The 21,757-nt window shown below is 44.3% G+C and overlaps 1 protein-coding gene across 2 annotated transcripts in view; it reads right to left on the reverse strand.

The window, feature by feature from the left end:
* med14 (mediator complex subunit 14) overlaps positions 1 to 21,757 on the reverse strand; it is a 79,388-nt gene that overhangs the window by 43,928 nt on the left and 13,703 nt on the right. For both annotated transcript variants that reach the window (XM_078409202.1, XM_078409201.1), the window contains exons 6-15: positions 17,407 to 17,535; positions 16,484 to 16,591; positions 15,038 to 15,170; positions 11,890 to 12,040; positions 9,409 to 9,520; positions 8,283 to 8,408; positions 6,596 to 6,674; positions 6,273 to 6,432; positions 4,834 to 5,034; positions 596 to 730 (exon numbers count right to left, since the gene is read on the reverse strand). In XM_078409202.1, the coding sequence (XP_078265328.1) occupies positions 596 to 730; positions 4,834 to 5,034; positions 6,273 to 6,432; positions 6,596 to 6,674; positions 8,283 to 8,408; positions 9,409 to 9,520; positions 11,890 to 12,040; positions 15,038 to 15,170; positions 16,484 to 16,591; positions 17,407 to 17,535 (1,334 nt within the window). The remainder of the gene's footprint in view (positions 1 to 595; positions 731 to 4,833; positions 5,035 to 6,272; positions 6,433 to 6,595; positions 6,675 to 8,282; positions 8,409 to 9,408; positions 9,521 to 11,889; positions 12,041 to 15,037; positions 15,171 to 16,483; positions 16,592 to 17,406; positions 17,536 to 21,757) is intronic.

Genomic DNA, 21,757 nt, shown 5'->3' on the forward strand with positions numbered 1-21,757 from the left:
GTTTCAACTGTCGTCTGTGGCAATGAATCCCACAGATTTACCACCCTCTGGCTAAAGAAATTCTTTCTCAACCCCTTTATAAAGATATGCCCTTTTATTCTGAGGCCGTGCCCTCTGGTCCTAGACTCTCCCACTACTGAAAACATTGTCTCCACATCCACTCAATCCAGGCATGTTATGCAGGGGAAACATAAATTGGAATTAATATGAAAACTACTTCTATAACTTTCTTACAGTTACTTCCTAATTTGCTGAATTTTACCAGCATTCACATTATGCACTTTTGCACCACTTTAACTCAGCACGTCTCAAAGAACTATTCAAAAATGACTTAAAATCTAGTCAACTGCCATTAGATTTGGGGAGCATCACATTGATAAAATATAAAACATTCAAATATACACTTAAAAGAAAAAAGCTGATCCATACAACCAGATCAACCTGCTTTCAACCCCCTCAAGGATGCAGAGCATGAATCTACGTTCTACTGTCACTATACTCTGTTATAACTTGCAGTTCTTTTGTGACACTAATTTACTATAAACTGATAATCAAAAATAATTACAAGATGGGAAGAAATTCTGAAGATTCTTACCTCACAACGAAGTCCAATGAAGGGCATGTTTGTGTCACACATTGCTACAAGGTGTGCGAGGACCTTATTAAAGGCACACATTTCCCCCGTCCTCTTGGGCTTTTTTGGTGCTGCAGGTCCTTGATCAGCCAACAGCTATAATTTAAACATATCAATTATCAGAGCGTTTTAAAATTAAACTCAAGCTTTCTTCCAAAGGCAAACTTGGCTATGGCATGGTCTATAAGCCAGAAACATCACAATTTTTGAACATTTATCTTACAAGGGATCTAATGATCAGCATCCCTGATAAAATGTGGCCCATTGCAGTCTAGAGTGTTTTATTGTCATGTCCCAGATAGAACAATGAAATTCTTACTTGCCGCAGCACAACAGAATATGTAAACATCGTACACTGTAAACAATATAATTGGAAAAAAAAGTTGTGTGTACAGTATATATATATATATATATATATATATATATATATATATAAACACACACACACACACATGCACACATACATACATACATACACACAAAAAACAAACAATAGTAGTGCGATAATAACAATAATAGTCTATTGTAGTTCAGAGTTTAATTCAGGTTGTAATGTTTAATAGTCTGATGGCTGTAAGGATGAAGCTGTTCCTGAACCTGGACGTTACGTTTTCAGGCTTCTGTACCTTCTTCCCGATGGCAGGAGTGAAATGAGTGTGTGGCCAAGGTGGTGTGGGTCTGATGATGCTGGCTGCCTTTTTGAGGCAGCGACTCTGATAAATCCCTTCGATGGTGGGGAGGTCAGAGCCAGTGATGGACTGGGCAGTGTTCACAACTTTTTGAGTCTTTTTCACTCCTGGGCGTTCAAGTTGCCAAACCAGGCCATGATGCAACCAGTTGAGTCGTTGAAGCATGTCACCTTACTCTTCTTGGCCACCGGTATTATTGATGCCATCTTAAAGCAGGTGGGAACCTCAGACCTCAGTAATGAGAGGTTGAAAATGTCCACAAAAACTCCAGCCAGTTGGTCTGCACAGGTTTTGAGAACTCGACCGGGTATACCATCAGGTCCAGACGCTTTCTAAGGGTTCACCCCCCTGAAGGATCTTCTGACGTCGGCCTTTGTAACTGTGACTGTAATACCATCAGGGTGTATGGGGGGCTCTGGAAGGCACATCAGTGTTCTCCCTATCAAAGCGTGCGTAGAACGCATTGATCTCGTCAGGGAATGATGCTTCACTGTCGCTTGAGCGGCCTCCTGATTTCGCCTTGTAGGAGGTGATGACATGCAAGCCCTGCCACAGTGGCCAAACATCTGCCTCATCCTCCAGCTTGGAGCGAGTCCCTTTTTGATGGCCTTGTTAAGGTCATATCTGGACTTCTTATAGACCTCTGCATCACCAGACCTGAATGCTCAGGATCTGGTCCTCAGAAGAATGTACTGTGAAGTAACATTATACGTGTCATGGGGAGAAGGCAAGAGAATAGGGTTAGGAGAGAGAGATAGATCAGCCATGATTGAATGGTGGAGTACACTTAATGGGCCGAATGGCCTAATTCTGCCCCTATCACTTATGAGCTACCTTTCTGTGCTACACTGACAAACAACACAATTTATATGTCAATCTATTTTGACTCAAATTGTTCCCAAACCTGTCGCTGCACTATCAGCTCATAAAATATATGCTCACTCCAGCCCCAACAAATCGCGATGTTACAGCGATACTGAGGAAAGGCATAACACACAGTAGGCAGAATGAGTTAAAATGCTGTTGCCAATGCCCTTAGCCACTGCAAATGCAGAGCATTGTTTTCTCAGATTAACGTCAGTGACTGCTGCCCCTTTGATTCATTTGCCCCATCAAACCTGATTTTGTGGATAGTATTAGCATTTGCTCAAGTGGAACTATCTTCCTTCAGCACCACTCCTTCATTTACTGAATTAATTTTAAATTGTTATCCATTCTTTTCCAAAGCCCCAGAAATTCTGACGAGACTTTCCCTTTTACCACCAGCAGACTCCATATCTGATGACTCAACCTTTGCCTTCAAATTCATTATCTTTCTGCCCTCCCTAAATTTAATCTCCTACTCATTTTTTACCACCCCATCAACCTTCATCTCCCATTTCACCCATCAGTTAGAGCCACTTACAACCACATTCCCCGCCGACTGTGTGTCCATACCTAGGGTTCAGTTTCAATATGAGAAGGCAGTCGTTCAGGACAGACTTGAGAATAACTTATTTTCCTCAGAGGATGGTGAACCGTTGGAATTATCTACCTGACAAGGCTGTGGACGCTCAGCTGCTGAGTATATTTTGGGCAGCACTGTGGCGCAGCAGTAGAGCTGCAGCTTTACAGCTCCAGAAACCTGGGTTTGATACTGATCTCAGATGTAGAATTACCACATCCTGTGACGGCATGGGTTTTTTACCGGGTACTCCGATTTTCTCCCACATTTTAAAGACATGTGGGTTTGTGGGTTAATTGGCCTATGTAAATTGCCCATAAGGTGCAGGAAAAAAAAGTAGGATAACATAGAACTAGTGTAGTTCTACGTAATGTAGTGTACGGGGTGATCAATAATCAGCGTGGACTCAGTGGGCCGAAGGGCCTGTTTCCATGCTCTTTAAAATGAAAACTTAAACTATATTTAAGACAATGACTGAAAGCTCTTTAGATATCAAAATAATCAAGGCCTTTGTGGTCAGTGCAGAAAAGTGCATTGAGGTACAAGATGAGCTGTCATCTTAATGAACAGCGGACCGGTCAAAAGGGGCCTCCTCCTTTTCTTTCTAATGCTAATGATTCATGCCTAGGTAGGCAACAGAATAAAACATTTGTTACAACATCCTAATGGTGTGGTGCTTTCTGTAATGGAGTAGGTGGGGCAAAGACATTTGACAGCATGACTGTCAATCAACTGAACTTGAACCCAGAGATGTAAATGTTAATTGCAGAGCACCATATGCACCACTGGGTGGCATCACAGCAGCAAGTTTCGATCAGAACTAGCCCCCTGACATTTAACAAAGACATTATAAATCATAGAGAGAAACACAAAGTCCTGGTGGAACACAGCAGGTCATTTAGCATCTGTGGAGAGAATACCGGGTGACGTTTTATGTCGAGACCCTTATTCAGACCAACTTTAAATCATAGAACCTGACCAGATAGAAAGTGCAGATGCTCAAATCCTGCGTAGAACATAAAATGCTGGAGTAACTCACCGGGCATCTCTGCAGGACATGTAGGTGATTTAAAATCAGCCTTTGTCTCTGTGCTACTTCACTTTGAAAGAATTATCCAGTTTCTCACAATTTTTTAAACCCTCAAAATTCATACCTCTGCCTTCACCGGAAGGCAAGATCATTTTACTTCTTTATTTTAAATATTTATAACTAAATGATTTATTGGCACTGGGGGCAGTCTAGAAGAGATGCACTAGTGTGATTCATCACATCATGAGCGATTAAAGAAACTAGATCTGTATTTTTTTGTTGAGAAGTAATGAGGGATGATCTTATTGAAACATATAAAAAGATCTTTAGGATGCATGACAAGATAGATCTGACGATGTTTCTGCGAGTGAAAGAATATCGAGTCAGAGGACAAAGTCATAAGATTAGGAAAAGTCATTTAAAACTGAGGTGCTATGGGGCTACTTCTTGCATATTATGATGAATGTCTGGAATTCTCTACTCCAGAGTATTGTGGTGGTTAGGCTATTGGAGGTACAAATATAAATAGATATCTTTTTGAAAGAACAAGGAATTGAGGGCTATGGATTATTGGCACAGAGGAGGCCAAAAACAAATCAGACAACATCACATTGAATAAAGATTGACTGGCTTATTCCTATTCTCTCAGAGGTATATAAAATTGAAGGGGACAGATAGGCTACTTAGTAAATATATTTTTCCCCGTAAGGTGGAGATGTCAAAGACAACAGCGCATAAGGTGGTTTACAGGGGACATGAGGGTAATTTACCCCCCAATACAGAGGGATTGGAATCTGGAATGCAATGCCTGAGAAGTGGTAGAAGCAGGCATTTTTTACAACATTTATAAAGCATCTCGACATGTATTTGAAAGCACATAAGACCTTGGGTCTAATGCTAGCAAATGGGTTGGGTGCAGATAGGTACAATGGAAGGTATAGACATAGTGGGCCCAAAGGCCTGATTCGGTGCTGCAAACTCTGACTCCCACAATGTCCGCTAGCTTCAAGCCTTAAGTTTAATTCATGATTCAAACCTTGTGCTTGTCTCCAGCCTTGGGTTGCTTCCCAGCTTTCACATCCAGCACCAGCTCCTCAATGTTTGGTTTGAACTGTTGTAAAAGCAGTGCAGTAGGAGGACAATCATCTGGATCCGTTAACCCTTGGCTTACAGAAAGAAAATAATATTTATACTGCAAGTCTACAGGGCAACCTGGCCGGTCAAACATTTCCACAACCTGTAAGAAAAATAAAAATGTAATCACTTAATGACCAATAAGGACACCTAAAATAAAATCTATTCGATAAAATTTAGCAATTTTATGTTAATTTGGATTGCACAAATTGAACGTATAATTGTATATACATATTTACTGAACCCAGCAGTTGAAATAGACAAAAGGAGGCAAAAACAGTGCATCAACTTTTCTTGTATTCTTCCACAGGGGCATTAAAGACTATTATTAATGGTCTAAGGCTTTGACTGCATCTTGCCGTCATGAGCTGAGAAAACTGTTTGCCAGGAGTTAATATAGAAGAGAAAGAGTAAGGCAACATGCTTCATAGCAATCAAGTAGCATTCTAAATATCAGTGTAACCAACCGCAAGCTATTTTCTTGTTGCTAATCATTCTAGGTTTATAAATATTTTTCTTATGCAGTCAACCCCACGTTACAGGGGCATCCATTCCTTGAAAATGACCCGCATTAAATATTCATAAGGCGAAGATACGTCACCTGCTCATGCGCCAGGGGATGGGAGTTTGAAAAAGGTGTTTATTTGCTTACTTTTCCCCCCCCATATAAATTTCATACGAATTAAATTTTATTCTGTATCCCAGATTTTTGGCAGAGATTTGTGAATTCTGCAAGGTACAACTTCTGATCCCAAAATAGAGTAATGCGGGGATCGCTGGTACAATATTTAGCAAAGGATGATTTATAATGAAATAAACGTAGAGTCAGAGAGTCATGCAGCGTGGAAACAGACCCTTCCGCCCAACTTGCCCACGGCGACCAACATGCCCCATCGAAACTACCTGCCTGCTTTTGGCCCATATCGCTCTGAACCTACCCAATCCAGGTACCTGTCTAAACTTTTCTTAAACGTTGCAATAGTACCTGCCTTAACTACCTCCTGCAGCAGCTTGTTCCATACACCCATCACCCTTTGTGTAAAAAAAGTTACCCCCCAGGTTCCCATTAATTTTTTCCTTCACCATAAATCTATGTCCTCTGGTTCACGATTCCCCTACTCCGGGCAAAATACTCTGTGCATTTACCTTATCTATTCCTCTCATTAATCTGTACACGTCCATAAGATCACCACTCATCCTCCTGCGCTCCAAGGAATATAGCCCTAGCCTGCTCAACCTCTTCCTATAGCTCAGTGCTTAGAGTCCTGGCAACATCCTTGTATATCTTCTCAAAACCCTTTCAAGCTTGACAACATCTTTCAATATCTCTCAACAACTTACAATATAATAGTGGGGAAGACGGGTTAGCTTGATGAACAATTTGTGTTTTGAGAGGTTTCCAACTGGATGAGAAGAAAAGTTTGAAAGATGCAAAGTCTCAGTGCAGATTGTGGGAAGATGCCTCATAGACTGCTTGCAACGTTGTTGTCCAAGCCAAAATCTGAAAGGCAATTTTTAAAAGAATACAGACCAAGATTACATTTGAAGAAATATTGCCTAGATTTAACAAAGTAAATGTCAAGGAATAGTATTCCTTTCCCCCCTGCCCTAATTGGTTCTTAACCCTACCAAAGCGTTAGAACAAATTGATATGTCATACTTACTTCAGCTGCTGTAGCCAAGGAATAATTCGCTTCATCTCATCATTGATGGACTTTTCAATGTCGTCTAACGTAGACTGGTCTGATGAGAGGCAATGACGATGTAAAAATAGAAAGGCAATGTAACCAATAAGAGAAAAAATGATATGGATCACATTGACAGAAACTTAAGAAAATTTAAGTATGAAAACAATTATTACACGTCGTCTTTAGTTGCCAATTTAGTTGCTTCTGTTAAGGTAATGAACATGTAACTATAATGGCATGATCATTGTAAATTCCATCGATTGAGGAGATTATTTAATAAAATCTCTACGATATGGCCTCCTTGCCCCTGAAATAATTAACTTCTACCTTTAAAAATATGCAACAGGAAATAGTGTAAACCAATTAAATCCATGCCATATTGTTAGATAATTGTAGAAAATGTGACACCATTAAGCCACGTGTCTGTGCCAACATCAAGACCATGTAACTGCCATTTCAATAATAATATACAAATCCATATTGTCCTCTGATCCATCTGCTCCCACAATCTTTATGTGCACCTTTGTTAATTCTAGACTTGATTATTCAATGTTTCTTCTATATCCATCCTCCATGAATGCAGAACGCCACTGTTCAAAACGCCACTGTTCATCTGTAATCTACCATCAAGTTGCATTCACCCAACAGCACTATTTGTGCTGACCTCAGCCGGTATTCGGTTATGCACAACTTTTGTTTTAAAATTCTCTTTGTTTGCACTGCCCTCTGGAGTCTTGCTCTACCCTATATTTTGATACTCCCCCAGTCCAGGAATGGCTCATTTATTCTGGCCTCTTCATCATCTTTGAATCTAATCATAGCACCACTGTCAGCTGCAACTCACTTCTAAATATCTTCCTTTCTTTAATCCAACTCTCAGTAAATATTTTGTCACTTGTCCTTGTTGGTCTTGGGAATTAGTGCCATTTTCCACGAGTGTAAAATGCCCTTTGGACATTTTGTTACATTAAATTGCGGTGTCAGTAAGTTGTTGCTGAAAGCTGAATGCCAAGAGCAAATTAAATCACATCTTTAACAATAGACTTTTAATGTCTAATGTACTTGTCAATAAATGGTTCTATTAGATACTTAAGAACAAGCCTCCTGACAGTTGTACATTTACAATGATCTACCTAAAAATAATTTCTGCTCGACTTAGCTGTACTATTGGCATCTTGATTTCTGCTTGACATAGCTGTACTATTGGCATCTTAGAACATACAATACAGCAGAGAAACAAACCCTTTGGCCCACAACGTCAGCACCAAACATGATGCCAAGTTAAACCAATCTCATTTGCCTGTATGTGAACCACATCCCTCCATTTCCTGCACATCCATGTGCCAATCTAAAAGCTTCTTAAATATCACTATTGTATCTGCCTCCACCATTACCCTGGCAGTGGGCTACAGGCACCCACCACTCAGTGTAACAAAATACCTGGCCCCATAAATCTCTTCTAAACTTTGCTCATTTCACCTTAAAACCAAGTCCTCTAGTCTTTGACATTTCCACCTTGGGATCTTATGTTTATTCAAAACAAAATTCCTTCTTTCAACGTTCTGCATTCGTTGTGGAAAAATTAACATTTACCATATTTTTAATCAAAGCCCGTACATTTATTTTGTGTTAAATCTAAGTGGTAGAAGATCCGTGCACTTACCAATCGCATATAACATAGGTTGAAACATTCCTGAATGCAGATCCACAAAAATGTGAAGACATTCAGATCGACCACAAGGTTCTAAGACTGGAATAACCAGTGTTGGTAAGGCTGTCTCAATAAAGGCTGAAAAAAAAAAATTTAAATCACAACATTGAAGTTGTTTTTATTCTTTTTATCACAGGTATAAAGACGGCAAAAGTTGCATTAAATTTTAAAAAAATAACGAGAAGACACAAGAGACTATAAATGCTTGAACCTACAGCAAAAAACAAGCAGTAACGTGGAGGGAAGAAATTAGTAATGTTTTAGGTCGAGAGCTTGAATCAGGACTGAGTGATTAGCACGGGTGTCAGGGGTAATGGGGAGAAGGCAGGAGAATGGGGTTAGATGGGAAGAGATAGATCAGCTATGATTAAATGGCGGAGAAGGCTTGATGGGCTGAATGGTCTAATTCTGCTCCTATCACATGACCTTATGAGGGCAGAGAGGGAAAATAGCTAAAGTAGAGAGGGAGAGAACAAGACAAGGACCAGTAGGTGGATTGAGGAGAGGTAAAAGACTATGGGCAGATGGAGCCAGATAGGGAGGGGGTAGAGAATGGCGGTGGACTTGGGTGGGTGGTAACTAGGTGACAACAAAAAAGGAAAAAATCAAAATGGAACCAGGTGGGGACCAGCGGAGGAGAGAATAAAAGTGGATTGAGATGCTGGAATGTGATAGGCAGAAACACAAAGATTACCATGGAATCTGAAAGGAAAATATGTTATAATGGGAAACATTAAGTGGGTAATGTAGAGTAGATGAAATAATTAAGCCTAATAGTCAAGCCAACTATCCCCAAATTAAATTTCAACAACAGAATATTATTCTGTAATGATGCTAGATATTCTCATCCAACTATCTGTTCTGAAATCCAGCTATTGAAATCACCTTGTATATATTTTTCAAATGCTCAAATTCTATGCTTCTTAAAGGCAGTAAATTCAGAAAATAGAGAAATCTGCAAAAGACAATCATGTGGAAGCAGCAGAATTTGGTTTGCATCAATAAAACTGTCAAGTTATTAAAATAATATACATAGACTAATCTTACTTTCCCCCAAAATCCCAATATTGCAACCTACAGTTATCATTGTGGTTATAGCTCTGTAGAATAGCTTTCAGCTCCTGCAGCTTCTGATGTGAACGTGCGTGGACACTGTCAATCAAAAGCTTCTCCACAGAAAGGTGGTCAACCTGTGGAACAGAACAATCTTTGAATTAACAACTCATTAATCAAAGAACATTTTAAATCAATGTCGCCACAAATAATTTGGAAACAATGCTACACCACTCAAGTAACTGTAAATGGATTTTATTTTCTTCCATCTGTGCTATTGTTTTTAAAAATTACACAAGATCTTTATGGATAAAGGGGCTTTCACCAAGTTGCATCCCAAGATATATATGTTGGCCAAGTATTAAGGAGGTAGAGGTTTAATGATAGCAAATGATTCTCGTGTTCATTTGTCGAATGTAGACATAGAGTTGCACAGCATGGAAATAGGCCCTTCAGCCTGCCTTGCCCATGCCAGCCAAGATGACACACTGGGCCAGTCCCAAGTGCCTGCATTTGGTCAATATTTCTCTAAACCTTTCCTTTCCATCTATCTGTCTAAATGTCTTTTTTTTTTTTTTTTTTTTTTTTTTTACTTTATTTTTATTTTTATTTTATTTTTTTACATACATACAAACACAAACTAAACAAACATAGGAGATGCATATTGAATGTAAATACCCTTACTTTAAGTTCCTAGAAACGGAAGAGACTCGAGTCCCGGCATTGCCTGTATTAATAATGCCCATCTTTTATCAAACATGTCTGTTGTCAACTGTAACCTTGCTGTGATTTTTTCCATTATATACATATTTTTTACCCTATCTCTCCATTGCATTATGCTTGGAGGCTGTGGTTTCAACCACGAAGTTGTTATCGTCTTCTTTGCTATCAGCAGCAGGATTGTCAGTAAATGTTTCGAACTCTTATCTGTCATACTGCCAGGAATTATACCCAAAATGTAAAGTGCTGGTTCCAGAGGGAAGTTAATGCCCATAATCTGTTTAATTTCCTTTTGAATATTCTTCCAGAAATCCTGTATTTTTGGGCAATCCCAGAATATATGAGTGGAGTCCCCAACTTCTCCACACTCCCTCCAACATAAATCAGTTGTATTACTATATTTCGATGTAATGAATGGAGTATAAAAGTAACGCATTTTAACTTTCCAGTCAAATTCCCTCCATGTTGGGCTCTTAGTTAGTTTATGTCCCTCTTTAAATGATTCCCTAAATGTCTTTTTAAAGTCATAATTGTATCACCAACTCCTGAATTATAGACAGGAATATTCAAATTCTCTTCCCACAATTCATTAAATGTGTGCAATTAAATACATGACAAAATAAAACTCTTGCTTTTCAAACACAGAACATTAATAAAGTAACAGCGCTTCATCCAGCCCAGCACGTGAACCCTGTAGCTGCACCAACTATTCGTGGCTCTGAAGGATCTAAGTGTTTGGATTCTGGAGGCCTCCACTCTGCAAACCCTCCACAAGGCTGAATGGGCCACATGCTGGTATTTGGATTTATATACAGCCAGAAAAATCCTTTAAAAATCAATTGAAAAGCAATAAAATTACGTGACAAACATTTCAGTAATAGAAAATGAACTGAAGATATAAAGAAAAGTTAACAATCTTAACCTGAAAAAGACAAAGTGCTGGAGTAACTCAGCAGGTCCGACAGCATCTCTAGAAAACACGAATAGGTGAAGTTTCAGGTTGGGACCCTTCGACAGACTAATCAGTTTAAAGAAGGGTCACGACCTGAAACATAACATATCCATATTCTCCAGAAATGCTGACCCACTGAGTTACTCCAATATAGAGTCACTTTTTTGTAAACCACTATCTGCAGTTCCTTGTTTCTACAAACTTAATCCAAACTTTCAATGAGGGATACAGTGTGGAAACAGGCCTGTCGGCCCAACTTGCCCACAATGGGCAACATGTCCCAACATGTTGCTTATTGAAGGAGGTCAGTAACCCCATTCCATTGAACAGGATTGCTATTTGAATGCCAGCAATGGCTAGCATAACAAAAGCTGAAGGGCCAAATACTTAGTGCATCCAACCTCTCAACGCAGTATGATCTATAACATAAACAAATGGACTAAATGAAGTCCAAAGATGGACCGGAAGGTCAGATGTGTTTGCACTGTAGAGCACAGACATGAAAACAGTCAGAGTCAGAGGGCAGACAAATGGCACTTTCTTATTGAATTAACATACTAAATTTAAATGCACAAATCCACTAATGAAGGAACAATTGCTACCCCCCTCCCCCCCGCACAGAAACACTTGCCACAACACCAAATAAGGTTTGCTTTGCTTTACAGTGCAAAAAAAACAATTACATACAGAACACATCACTCTAAAGGAAATTAACCAGGACAAATAGACAAAAAAAGCCTATGATGAACAAGTGAAATTGTACCGTTTTCTTCCCAACTGTAATTAATAAAGGAAAAAATGCAAATGAATTCAGAGACATAAGTATCATATTACCTTCATAGCACGTTCTATTAATTTAGAATCGCCAGCTGGTAATGGTGGATCATGAGATATTTGTAAAGGCTTTGAGCAGTCATTCTCATCGATCTTTATCATGACCTTGTGAACAGAAGCACTGCCTGTCTTTCTTCCCAAGACTTGCTGGCTGTAAATCAAATAAAAACCCAGTGAATTATTTTTTTTTAAAGTTATTTTATAAAAGCATTGTACATAATAAGTTATTGGTATTGCATTCAGGTCCAGAAATTAATTAACATGCAGACTTCAGAGCAAAACTTTATGAGATGAAAATCCCACTAATCGTAGACATTTGTAAACAGTGGAAAGATACATTGATAGAATATGCATTTGAAGCCACGTGAACACAACATTTAGTGCACCTGTGAGGCTAGAACAGAATGTGTCCATGAGGTGTATTGTCCTTCGATAGAATCATGTAGCAACTTTGCGATAATTACTCTGCTGTACCAATATGCCAAATATTAATGCCCACATTTCAGGCTGACATAAAGATGGCCCAAAAGGTAGAATTTGGGAATATTTATACAATAATTACAAATTAAACTGAGATTCACAAACTACTGCTCTGCCAGTGGGTTTCTCCAACCTATTTATATGAACACACCAGAGTATTATTTTGTTTCATATTTCATGTTTCAGATGTACAAAAGCATAAAAAAAGTGGATATATACAGTTGAGGACATGAACAAGAGTTAACCATACAATTTTAACTCTTCCAAGCTGAAATATGATTTAAGTAGAGGGGGGGGGGGAGGTGAGTAATAACAAAAGGGCAGGTCCATCTTAGAATAGAGAATTGGAGTTGAATGACAGGTGGGAGTTTTGAAAAACAAAATTGCAGATACACAAAATCTGAAAAACTGTCAATACTCATGTCAGGCACAGAGAGAAACAGTTAACAATCTTTCCTCAGATCTGAAATCCCTGTCATAAGACCCAAGTATTTTTCTTTGTACCACTGCTGCCTGAACTGTTGAGCATTTCTACCATTTTCTGTTTTTTATTGTCAGCTGAAAGATAATAAAGCTATATCCACAGGCAATGATAAATAAGATCACAAATACAAGGAGGGGAATAAATGCTGAAAATGTACAATACAAGATAAACCATTCCATTGTGGTACCTCATTGAAGCATGCACTTTTTCTCTCCTTACTGGATATTTCAGACTTCATTTATCTTCTGCCATGTTTTATCATCCTCTTTCAGCATTCACCCATATAAATGGATGATTGGCTTTCATCATAACACAAACTTTTCAGTTTCCATCTACGAACATTCTGGCGGAAAATCCTCACCCTCAACAACTTCTCTATTGATTCCTCTCACTTTCTTCAAGTTTAAGGCGTAGCCAATGGGCCCTAGCTACGCCTGCCTTTTTGTTGGTTATGCCAACATTCCTTGTTCCATACATTCATGGGCTCAATCCCCCAACTCGTTCTCCGCTACATCGACGTCTGCTTCAGGGCTGCCTTCTGCATCTGTGCAGAACTCGTTGATTTCATTAACTTTATCACTTATCCGCCCTGCCCTCAAATTCACTTGGGATTATCTTTGCCACCACAATTCTGTTTCGTGATCTTTCCATTTCCATCATGTGGCAGACTACCAACTGACATCTACTACCGACTCCAAGTTATCTGGACCACGCCTTCTACCACATTGCCTCTTGCAAGACACCCTTTCCAGCTCCCAATTTCTCCATCTTCGTTAGATTTGTTCCCAAGATGAGGCTTTCCATTACAGGACATCCGAGATGTCCTCATTTTATAGTAAAGATGGTTACGCCCCCCCCCCCCCCCCACCCCCTGCTGTGGTAGATAGATCCCTCACTTACATCTCCTTTGTGTCCCTTGATTCTGCTCTCAATCCCCCTCCTCCCAGAAAGAACAAGGCTAGAGTTCCGCTAGCCCTTACCTTTCATCCCACCAGCCTCTGCATCCAACATATCAGTTTCTTACATTTCCACCACCTTCAATGTGATCCCATCACCAGTCAGATCTTCCCAACACTTGCCCTTTCCGCATAGACCAGTCCCTCCGCGTCTCCTTGGTTCACTCAATCTTCCCCAATCAAACCACCCCCTCCCCAGGTTCTTTCCATTGCAACCACAAGAGTTGCAACACCTGCCCCTGTACCTCTTCCCTCACATCCAACCAGGGACTCCAGCAGTCTTTTCAGGTAAGACAGAGGTTCGCATGCACCTCCCCTAACTTCATCTATTGCATTCGGTACTCCCAATGTGGCCTTCGATTCATCGATGACACACAAAGCTTGGACTAGGCGACCATTTCACTGAATACGTGCTCTCGGTCCACCAAGCAAGATCTCCCGTTGCCAACCATTTTAACTTCCTTTCTCATACTGTTCTCTATCCATACTATCCATGTTCTCCAGAGATGCTGCCTGACCTGTTGAGTTACTCTAGCACTTCATTTTGTAAACTAATATCTGCAGTTCTTTGTATCTGAAATGTTCCTTTTGTTCTCTCCATACCCCACAATCACCTGGTCACTCCACTCATTTTGACTTTATTTTAGTTTAGAGATACAGCATGGAACCAGGCTCTTCGGCCTACTGAGTCCGCACCAACCAGTGATCCCCGCACATTAACACTATCAATATTTATGTGTTTAACTCACAACTTTTCCTAGTTCTGATGAAAAGTTTTGGTGTGTGAAAGTTAATCAGCAAATGGAAATGTTTCCATCTATCGAAGTAAAAGATATATAGAGCACAACTGGTCCATCTGAGTTTGAAGGAAAGCACTCTACTACATTCAATACCAGTCAATGTAAATTAAGCACTTCAAACATTAGATTTTCATTTCTAATTTATCTAAATAACAAACAAAAACACACGATTCTTAAGATCATTTAATTAATCCTTCAAGATCCTGTGAACTATTTAAATCCACTATAAAATACATAGTGCTGGAGTAACTCAGTGGGTCAGGCAGCATCTCTTGAGAGAATGGAAAAGCAAGTTGCAAAGCAAGCCAACTCAAGTGAGAAGTTCATGTATTCTTAATACTTAATTCACAATGCTTCTCAATACCCAAATAATATATTTCATCACCTCCTGAAAAACCCAACTTGCAACATAATTAGGATTTACTCACTTCCAAACGACCAAAGTCAGGCACTTTCCAGGCTGATACCGTTCCACCTGAACAAGATCACCCCAACGTTCGCGAATTAGCATCTGCGCCTGCGAGTGTAAAACTTCCAATTGCAGTGACAAACAAAATGAGTCTGAGATAAAAGATTAAGGAAATCTTAAGTAAAATTGACAACAATTCTTGATGAAGTTTCAAAATTTTGTCTATTTTGCAAAATGAAGATTAACCAATAAACTTTTCCTGTGCAGATATAAGTGATGAGAGAAAATTAATAGTGTAAGGTGAAGATGAGAAATAAACCAAGTTTTAAGTTTAGAAAAGGGTAGTAGGGATAGAGGGGACGAAATGGAAGAGCAGTAGTGGTTGAACAATAAAAGTAGTCAAGGTGGCAGCTCAAAGAGAACATTCAAGGCCAATAAATAACAAGCTATGTGAGAGTTGTATGTGAAAGATGAATGATATCCAAAATTCCCCAAATTAAGTCAGAAATCAAAAAGTGTAAGCTGAAAATGCAAAATGGAAGGCTGGAGTGTATGATTATGTTACATTCAATGCTGAGTGTGAATATAAAGGGAAAAAAAGTGAAAATTTAAAGTTTTGAGTTCGAAGGCACTTCGCCAAAAACATCAACTCACTTCACCATTCCCATCATTTTATTTTTATTTTACAACGCCCACAGTTTTCTGATTGTCAATCAAGTCTTGATTATGTCTACTTGAACATGAGGTGCTGAACCTCCAAGTTCACTGGAGCATCTTTGGAGGCCAGGAACAGCCAGAACAAGGAGAGTGGAAATAACAGAAAGCTTAGGGTCATTCATTATGTGTGTTTCCCCAATGTAATGGACACCACAATACCAACAGCAATACACTCAAATGGAGACTGCAGATGCTGGAAGCTTTCATCTTACAAGATGTGCCCACTGAAAATACACAATGTGTAACATTTGATACATTAAAAAAGTGGAAAATCACTAATTTGGCTGCAAATCAATTCACATGGAAGGAGCTGGGGGAGACCTGGAAAGATTACTTAACAATGCAAAATAGTTGGAAATTGAATCCTTTCGTGATAAATGGAACAAAAGCAATGAAACAGGCCGACAAAAAAAAAGATTTAATCTACCTCTGAAAAATCCTTGTAGAGTGCTTGAGTAGTTATGAATCCATATTAAAAAGATAAATTTATGCAATATTTTTTTTAAACTGCATTAGTAAAAAACTTACAAGTAATAACTTACTTTTGGTATGTTATTTTGGTATTGTTACTTTTGCCACTATTATTCAATAGATGTTACAGCACTCACTCTATGAAGAAAACTAACTTTTCAATGACCAATGTTTGATCTTGTACATTAGATCGGTAATAGCAACATTCAGTGAATATAGCATTAGCATATTCTTCTTCAAAAAAAGGTCACATTGTAGGTGTTAATGTTTTGGATACGTAAACAGTTGTACATGTCCTGTAGCGGTTTCTCATCAGCAAAGAGTCGGGACTGTACCAGCCGATGAATAAAATTGATTTGCATGCTATGAACTAGAGCGCGACCATCTGAAATAAGAACACAAAGACATTAAACAAATTATTTGAAGATATCTGCGACAAGAAGAAAACTGAACCAGCAATCTTTTCGGTGACAATGAAAGGTCAAACTATTATAATAAGTTCAGGGACTTGAAAGAGATTGGGATGTGCAGCTTCCACCAATATAGTCTGAATGAAGTTATAATATCGCAAATATTTAGAGGTATCCCACAATATCCAAAGGACATTTAACAGGAATACCAATTGGACAACCACTCACTTTTTAGACAGACCATTATATGAAGAATGATCCACAAGTATGCCATCAGTATGGATGTTTAACGAAAAAGGTCATAATTTGAAAATCTTGCAATGGATAAAGTGTCCCCAGCAAAGAATAAGCAATCATGCTCAAGCAATAATTACAAAATAAATTGTAAATGAGAAGTAGGGTGCTTCTTTTCATTTGAATATAATATGGTGTTTCTTTTCATTTAAGTATTTTTTAATTTATTATTGAGGCAGGGACCAACTAGAAAATAAAATGGAGGTCTAACTTTTTGTTTGACTAAGATCAAAGCACAAAAGGCAAACAGTAAACTTTCCAACAGATGTATCTATTTTACATTATACTCGCTTCTGTGCAAGTCTTACATTTCATAAGCCTAGTTGCCAATCAAATTAAAATATGTTCAATTGCTGTAAAGGAGGAGGACCATACTTAAACAAAAACTTAAAGACTCCAGTTTAAGTACAGATTGAAGGAAACGAAAATATCATAAAACAGTTATTGATAATTAGCTCTGGTGAATATTTGTGTTTTGTGCTAAACAGCAAATTACCTCCCGTTTCCTTATCTTCTACAAGTATTTCTAGCTTGAGGAGACGCCAGGGAATTTCAGGATCATCGCCCATCACTGTAAGTGTTGCTTCAAATTCACCTTCAACACGAAACTTAACACGTCCATTAGCTTTGCAGAAAGGACCAGAATTTTAAAATTAGAACTTTTATTCACATCTTTATGTATTGTAACCGAAAAGATAATATTGCTTAAAAATAGCCTCATTCAATCTAAACGATGATGCGAAAAATATCTTTAAAGTATTAACCTTGATGTATTTCAATCTTAGGCTTATTTAGCATTTGCATACCCTTTGTCTTTTATACCACATTTCAACATGTTCACATCAAAAACCAAAACTATTTTGTTTATGCAATATATTGTGTGAACATAGTTCAAATTATTTTGTTAAATAATTATGCAATATTTACCTTGCATTTCTAAAACCACTTACTAATTATTTCAGTGTTGCACTGTGAGGTTTATGCACACAAATTCTGCATATTTTAAGCAAATTATTTCAACTCTATGCTTAGCTTTCCAACCAAAAATGTACATCTCAATGAGAAAACACAGTCTTAATGAAAATAAAATAGATTGTATTGATGCCACCGGAATCTATATATTAAAACTCTCATTTGTTTGTTCCTGAACTACTGCCAAAACGGTACACGATAGCGCGACAATTTTAGGCCCACCTTACTCTCCGTCGTCCCTTTGGTGCTAATGGAAGAAGTTTCATTGAAATCAGTGTTATATCAGTGTTATCTTTTAAAAGTTATTCACATTTTAAAGCTTATATCTCTATCTCCTAGGGAGGGAGGGGGAGGAAGGGAGGATAACGGGGGTTGAGGGGGATGGAGTGGGGTGGGGGAGAAGGGAAAGGGGGAGAGAGGGGAGGGGGGAGAGAGGGGAGGGGGGAGAGAGGGGAGGGGGGAGAGAGGGGAGGGGGGAGAGAGGGGAGGGGGGAGAGAGGGGAGGGGGAGAGAGGGGAGGGGGAGAGAGGGGAGGGGGAGAGAGGGGAGGGGGAGAGAGGGGAGGGGGAGAGAGGGGAGGGGGAGAGAGGGGAGGGGGAGAGAGGGAGGGGAGAGAGGGGAGGGGGAGAGAGGGGAGGGGGAGAGAGGGGAGGGGGAGAGAGGGGAGGGGGAGAGAGGGGAGGGGGAGAGAGGGGAGGGGGAGAGAGGGAGGGGAGAGAGGGGAGGGGAGAGGGGAGGGGGAGAGAGGGGAGGGGGAGAGAGGAGAGAGGGGAGAGGGGAGAGAGGGGAGGGGGAGAGAGGGGAGGGGAGAGAGGGGAGGGGGAGAGAGGGGAGGGGGAGAGAGGGGAGGGGGAGAGAGGGGAGGGGGAGAGAGGGGAGGGGAGAGAGGGAGGAGAGAGGGGAGGGGGAGAGAGGGGAGGGGGAGAGAGGGGAGGGGGAGAGGGAGGGGAGAGAGGGAGGGGGAGAGAGGGGAGGGGGAGAGAGGGGAGGGGGAGAGAGGGGAGGGGAGAGAGGGGAGGGGGAGAGAGGGGAGGGGGAGAGAGGGGAGGGGGAGAGAGGGGAGGGGGAGAGAGGGGAGGGGGGAGAGAGGGGAGGGGGGAGAGAGGGGAGGGGGGAGAGAGGGGAGGGGGAGAGAGGGGAGGGGGAGAGAGGGGAGGGGGAGAGAGGGGAGGGGGAGAGAGGGGAGGGGAGAGAGGGGAGGGGGAGAGAGGGGAGGGGGAGAGAGGGGAGGGGGAGAGAGGGGAGGGGGAGAGAGGGGAGGGGGAGAGGGGAGGGGGAGAGAGGGGAGGGGGAGAGAGGGGAGGGGGAGAGAGGGGAGGGGGAGAGAGGGGAGGGGAGAGAGGGGAGGGGGAGAGAGGGGAGGGGGAGAGAGGGGAGGGGGAGAGAGGGGAGGGGGAGAGAGGGGAGGGGGGAGAGAGGGGAGGGGGGAGAGAGGGAGAGAGGGGAGGGGGAGAGAGGGGAGGGGGAGAGAGGGGAGGGGAGAGAGGGGAGGGGGAGAGAGGGGAGGGGGAGAGAGGGGAGGGGGAGAGAGGGGAGGGGGAGAGAGGGGAGGGGGAGAGAGGGGAGGGGGAGAGAGGGGAGGGGGAGAGAGGGGAGGGGGAGAGAGGGGAGGGGGAGAGAGGGGAGGGGGAGAGAGGGGAGGGGGAGAGAGGGGAGGGGGAGAGAGGGGAGGGGAGAGGGGAGGGGGAGAGAGGGGAGGGGGAGAGGGGAGAGGGGAGAGAGGGGAGGGGGAGAGAGGAGAGAGGGGAGGGGGGAGAGAGGGGAGGGGGGAGAGAGGGGAGGGGGAGAGAGGGGAGGGGGGAGAGAGGGGAGGGGGGAGAGAGGGGAGGGGGGAGAGAGGGGAGGGGGGAGAGAGGGGAGGGGGGAGAGAGGGGAGGGGGAGAGAGGGGAGGGGGGAGAGGGGGAGGGGGGAGAGAGGGGAGGGGGGAGAGAGGGGAGGGGGAGAGAGGGGAGGGGGGAGAGAGGGGAGGGGGAGAGAGGGGGAGGGGGAGAGAGGGGAGGGGGGAGAGAGGGGAGGGGGGAGAGAGGGGAGGGGGGAGAGGGAGGGGGAGAGATGGGAGGGGGAGAGAGGGGGGGGGAGGAGGGGAGAGAGGGGAGGGGGGAGAGAGGGGAGGGGGAGAGAGGGGAGGGGGAGAGAGGGGAGGGGGGAGAGAGGGGAGGGGGGAGAGGGGAGGGGGAGAGAGGGGAGGGGAGAGAGGGAGGGGGGAGAGAGGGGAGGGGGGAGAGAGGGGAGGGGGAGAGAGGGGAGGGGGAGAGAGGGGAGGGGGAGAGAGGGGAGGGGGGAGAGAGGGGAGGGGGGAGAGGGGTGAGGGGAGGGGGTGAGGGGAGGGGGAGAGAGGGGGGGGGAGAGGGGAGGGGGAGAGAGGGGAGGGGGGAGAGAGGGGAGGGGGAGAGAGGGGGAGGGGAGAGAGGGGAGGGGGGAGAGGGGGGGGAGAGGGGGGGGAGAGGGGAGGGGGGAGAGAGGGGAGGGGGTGAGAGGGGAGGGGAGAGGGGAGGGGGGAGAGAGGGGAGGGGGGAGAGAGGGGAGGGGGGAGAGGGGAGGGGGGAGAGGGGAGGGGGGAGAGGGGAGGGGGGAGAGGGGAGGGGGAGAGAGGGGAGGGGGGGAGGGGGAGGGGGGAGGGGGGGGGAGAGAGGGGAGGGGGAGAGAGGGTGGAGGGGGGGGAGAGAGGGGAGGGGGGAGAGGGGAGGGGGGTGAGAGGGGAGGGGGGAGAGGGGAGGGGGAGAGGGGTGGGGGAGAGAGGGGTGGGGGAGAGTGGGAGGGGGGAGAGGGGAGGGGGGAGAGAGGGGAGGGGGAGAGAGGGGAGGGGGAGAGAGGGAGGGGGGGAGGGGAGGGGGGTGAGGGGGGGGGAGAGAGGGGTGGGGGGAGAGGGGAGGGGGGAGAGAGGGGAGGGGGGGAGAGGGGAGGGGGAGAGAGGGGAGGGGGAGAGAGGGGAGGGGGAGAGAGGGGAGGGGGTGGGAGGGGAGGGGAGGTGGGTGGGGGAGAGAGGGGAGGGGGAGAGAGGGGAGGGGGAGAGAGGGGAGGGGGGAGGGGAGGGGGGGAGAGGGGGGGGGAGAGAGGGGAGGGGGGAGAGGGGAGGGGGAGAGAGGGGAGGGGGGAGAGAGGGGAGGGGGTGAGGGGAGGGGAGTGAGGGGAGGGGGGAGAGAGGGGAGGGAGGGGGGGGGAGAGAGGGGGGGGAGAGAGGGGGGGGGGAGAGAGGGGAGGGGGGAGAGAGGGGAGGGGGGAGAGAGGGGAGGGGGGTGAGAGGGGAGGGGGAGAGAGGGGAGGGGGAGGAGGGGAGGGGGTGAGAGGGGAGGGGGTGAGAGGGAGGGGGAGAGAGGGAGGGGGGAGGGGAGGGGGAGAGAGGGGAGGGGGAGAGAGGGGAGGGGGAGAGAGGGGAGGGGGAGAGAGGGGAGGGGGAGAGAGGGGAGGGGGAGAGAGGGGAGGGGGAGAGAGGGAGGGGAGAGAGGGGAGGGGGAGAGAGGGGAGGGGAGAGAGGAGGGAGGGGAGAGAGGGAGGGGGGAGAGGAGGGAGAGGGGGAGAGAGAGGGAGAGGGGGAGAGGGGAGGGGGAGAGAGGGGAGGGGAGAGAGGGGAGGGGGAGAGAGGGGAGGGGAGAGAGGGGAGGGGAGAGAGGGGAGGGGGAGAAGAGAGGGGGAGGGAGGGAGAGAGGGGAGGGGGAGAGAGGGGAGGGGGAGAGAGAGGGGAGGGGGAGAGAGGGGAGGGGGAGAGAGGGGAGGGGAGAGAGAGGGGAGGGGGAGAGAGGGGAGGGGGAGAGAGGGGAGGGGGAGAGAGGGGAGGGGGAGAGAGGGGAGGGGGAGAGAGGGGAGGGGGAGAGAGGGGAGGGGGAGAGAGGGGAGGGGGAGAGAGGGGAGGGGGAGAGAGGGAGGGGGGAGAGAG

This window comes from Rhinoraja longicauda, chromosome 12, assembly GCF_053455715.1.
Source record: "Rhinoraja longicauda isolate Sanriku21f chromosome 12, sRhiLon1.1, whole genome shotgun sequence".
NCBI lineage: Eukaryota > Metazoa > Chordata > Chondrichthyes > Rajiformes > Arhynchobatidae > Rhinoraja > Rhinoraja longicauda.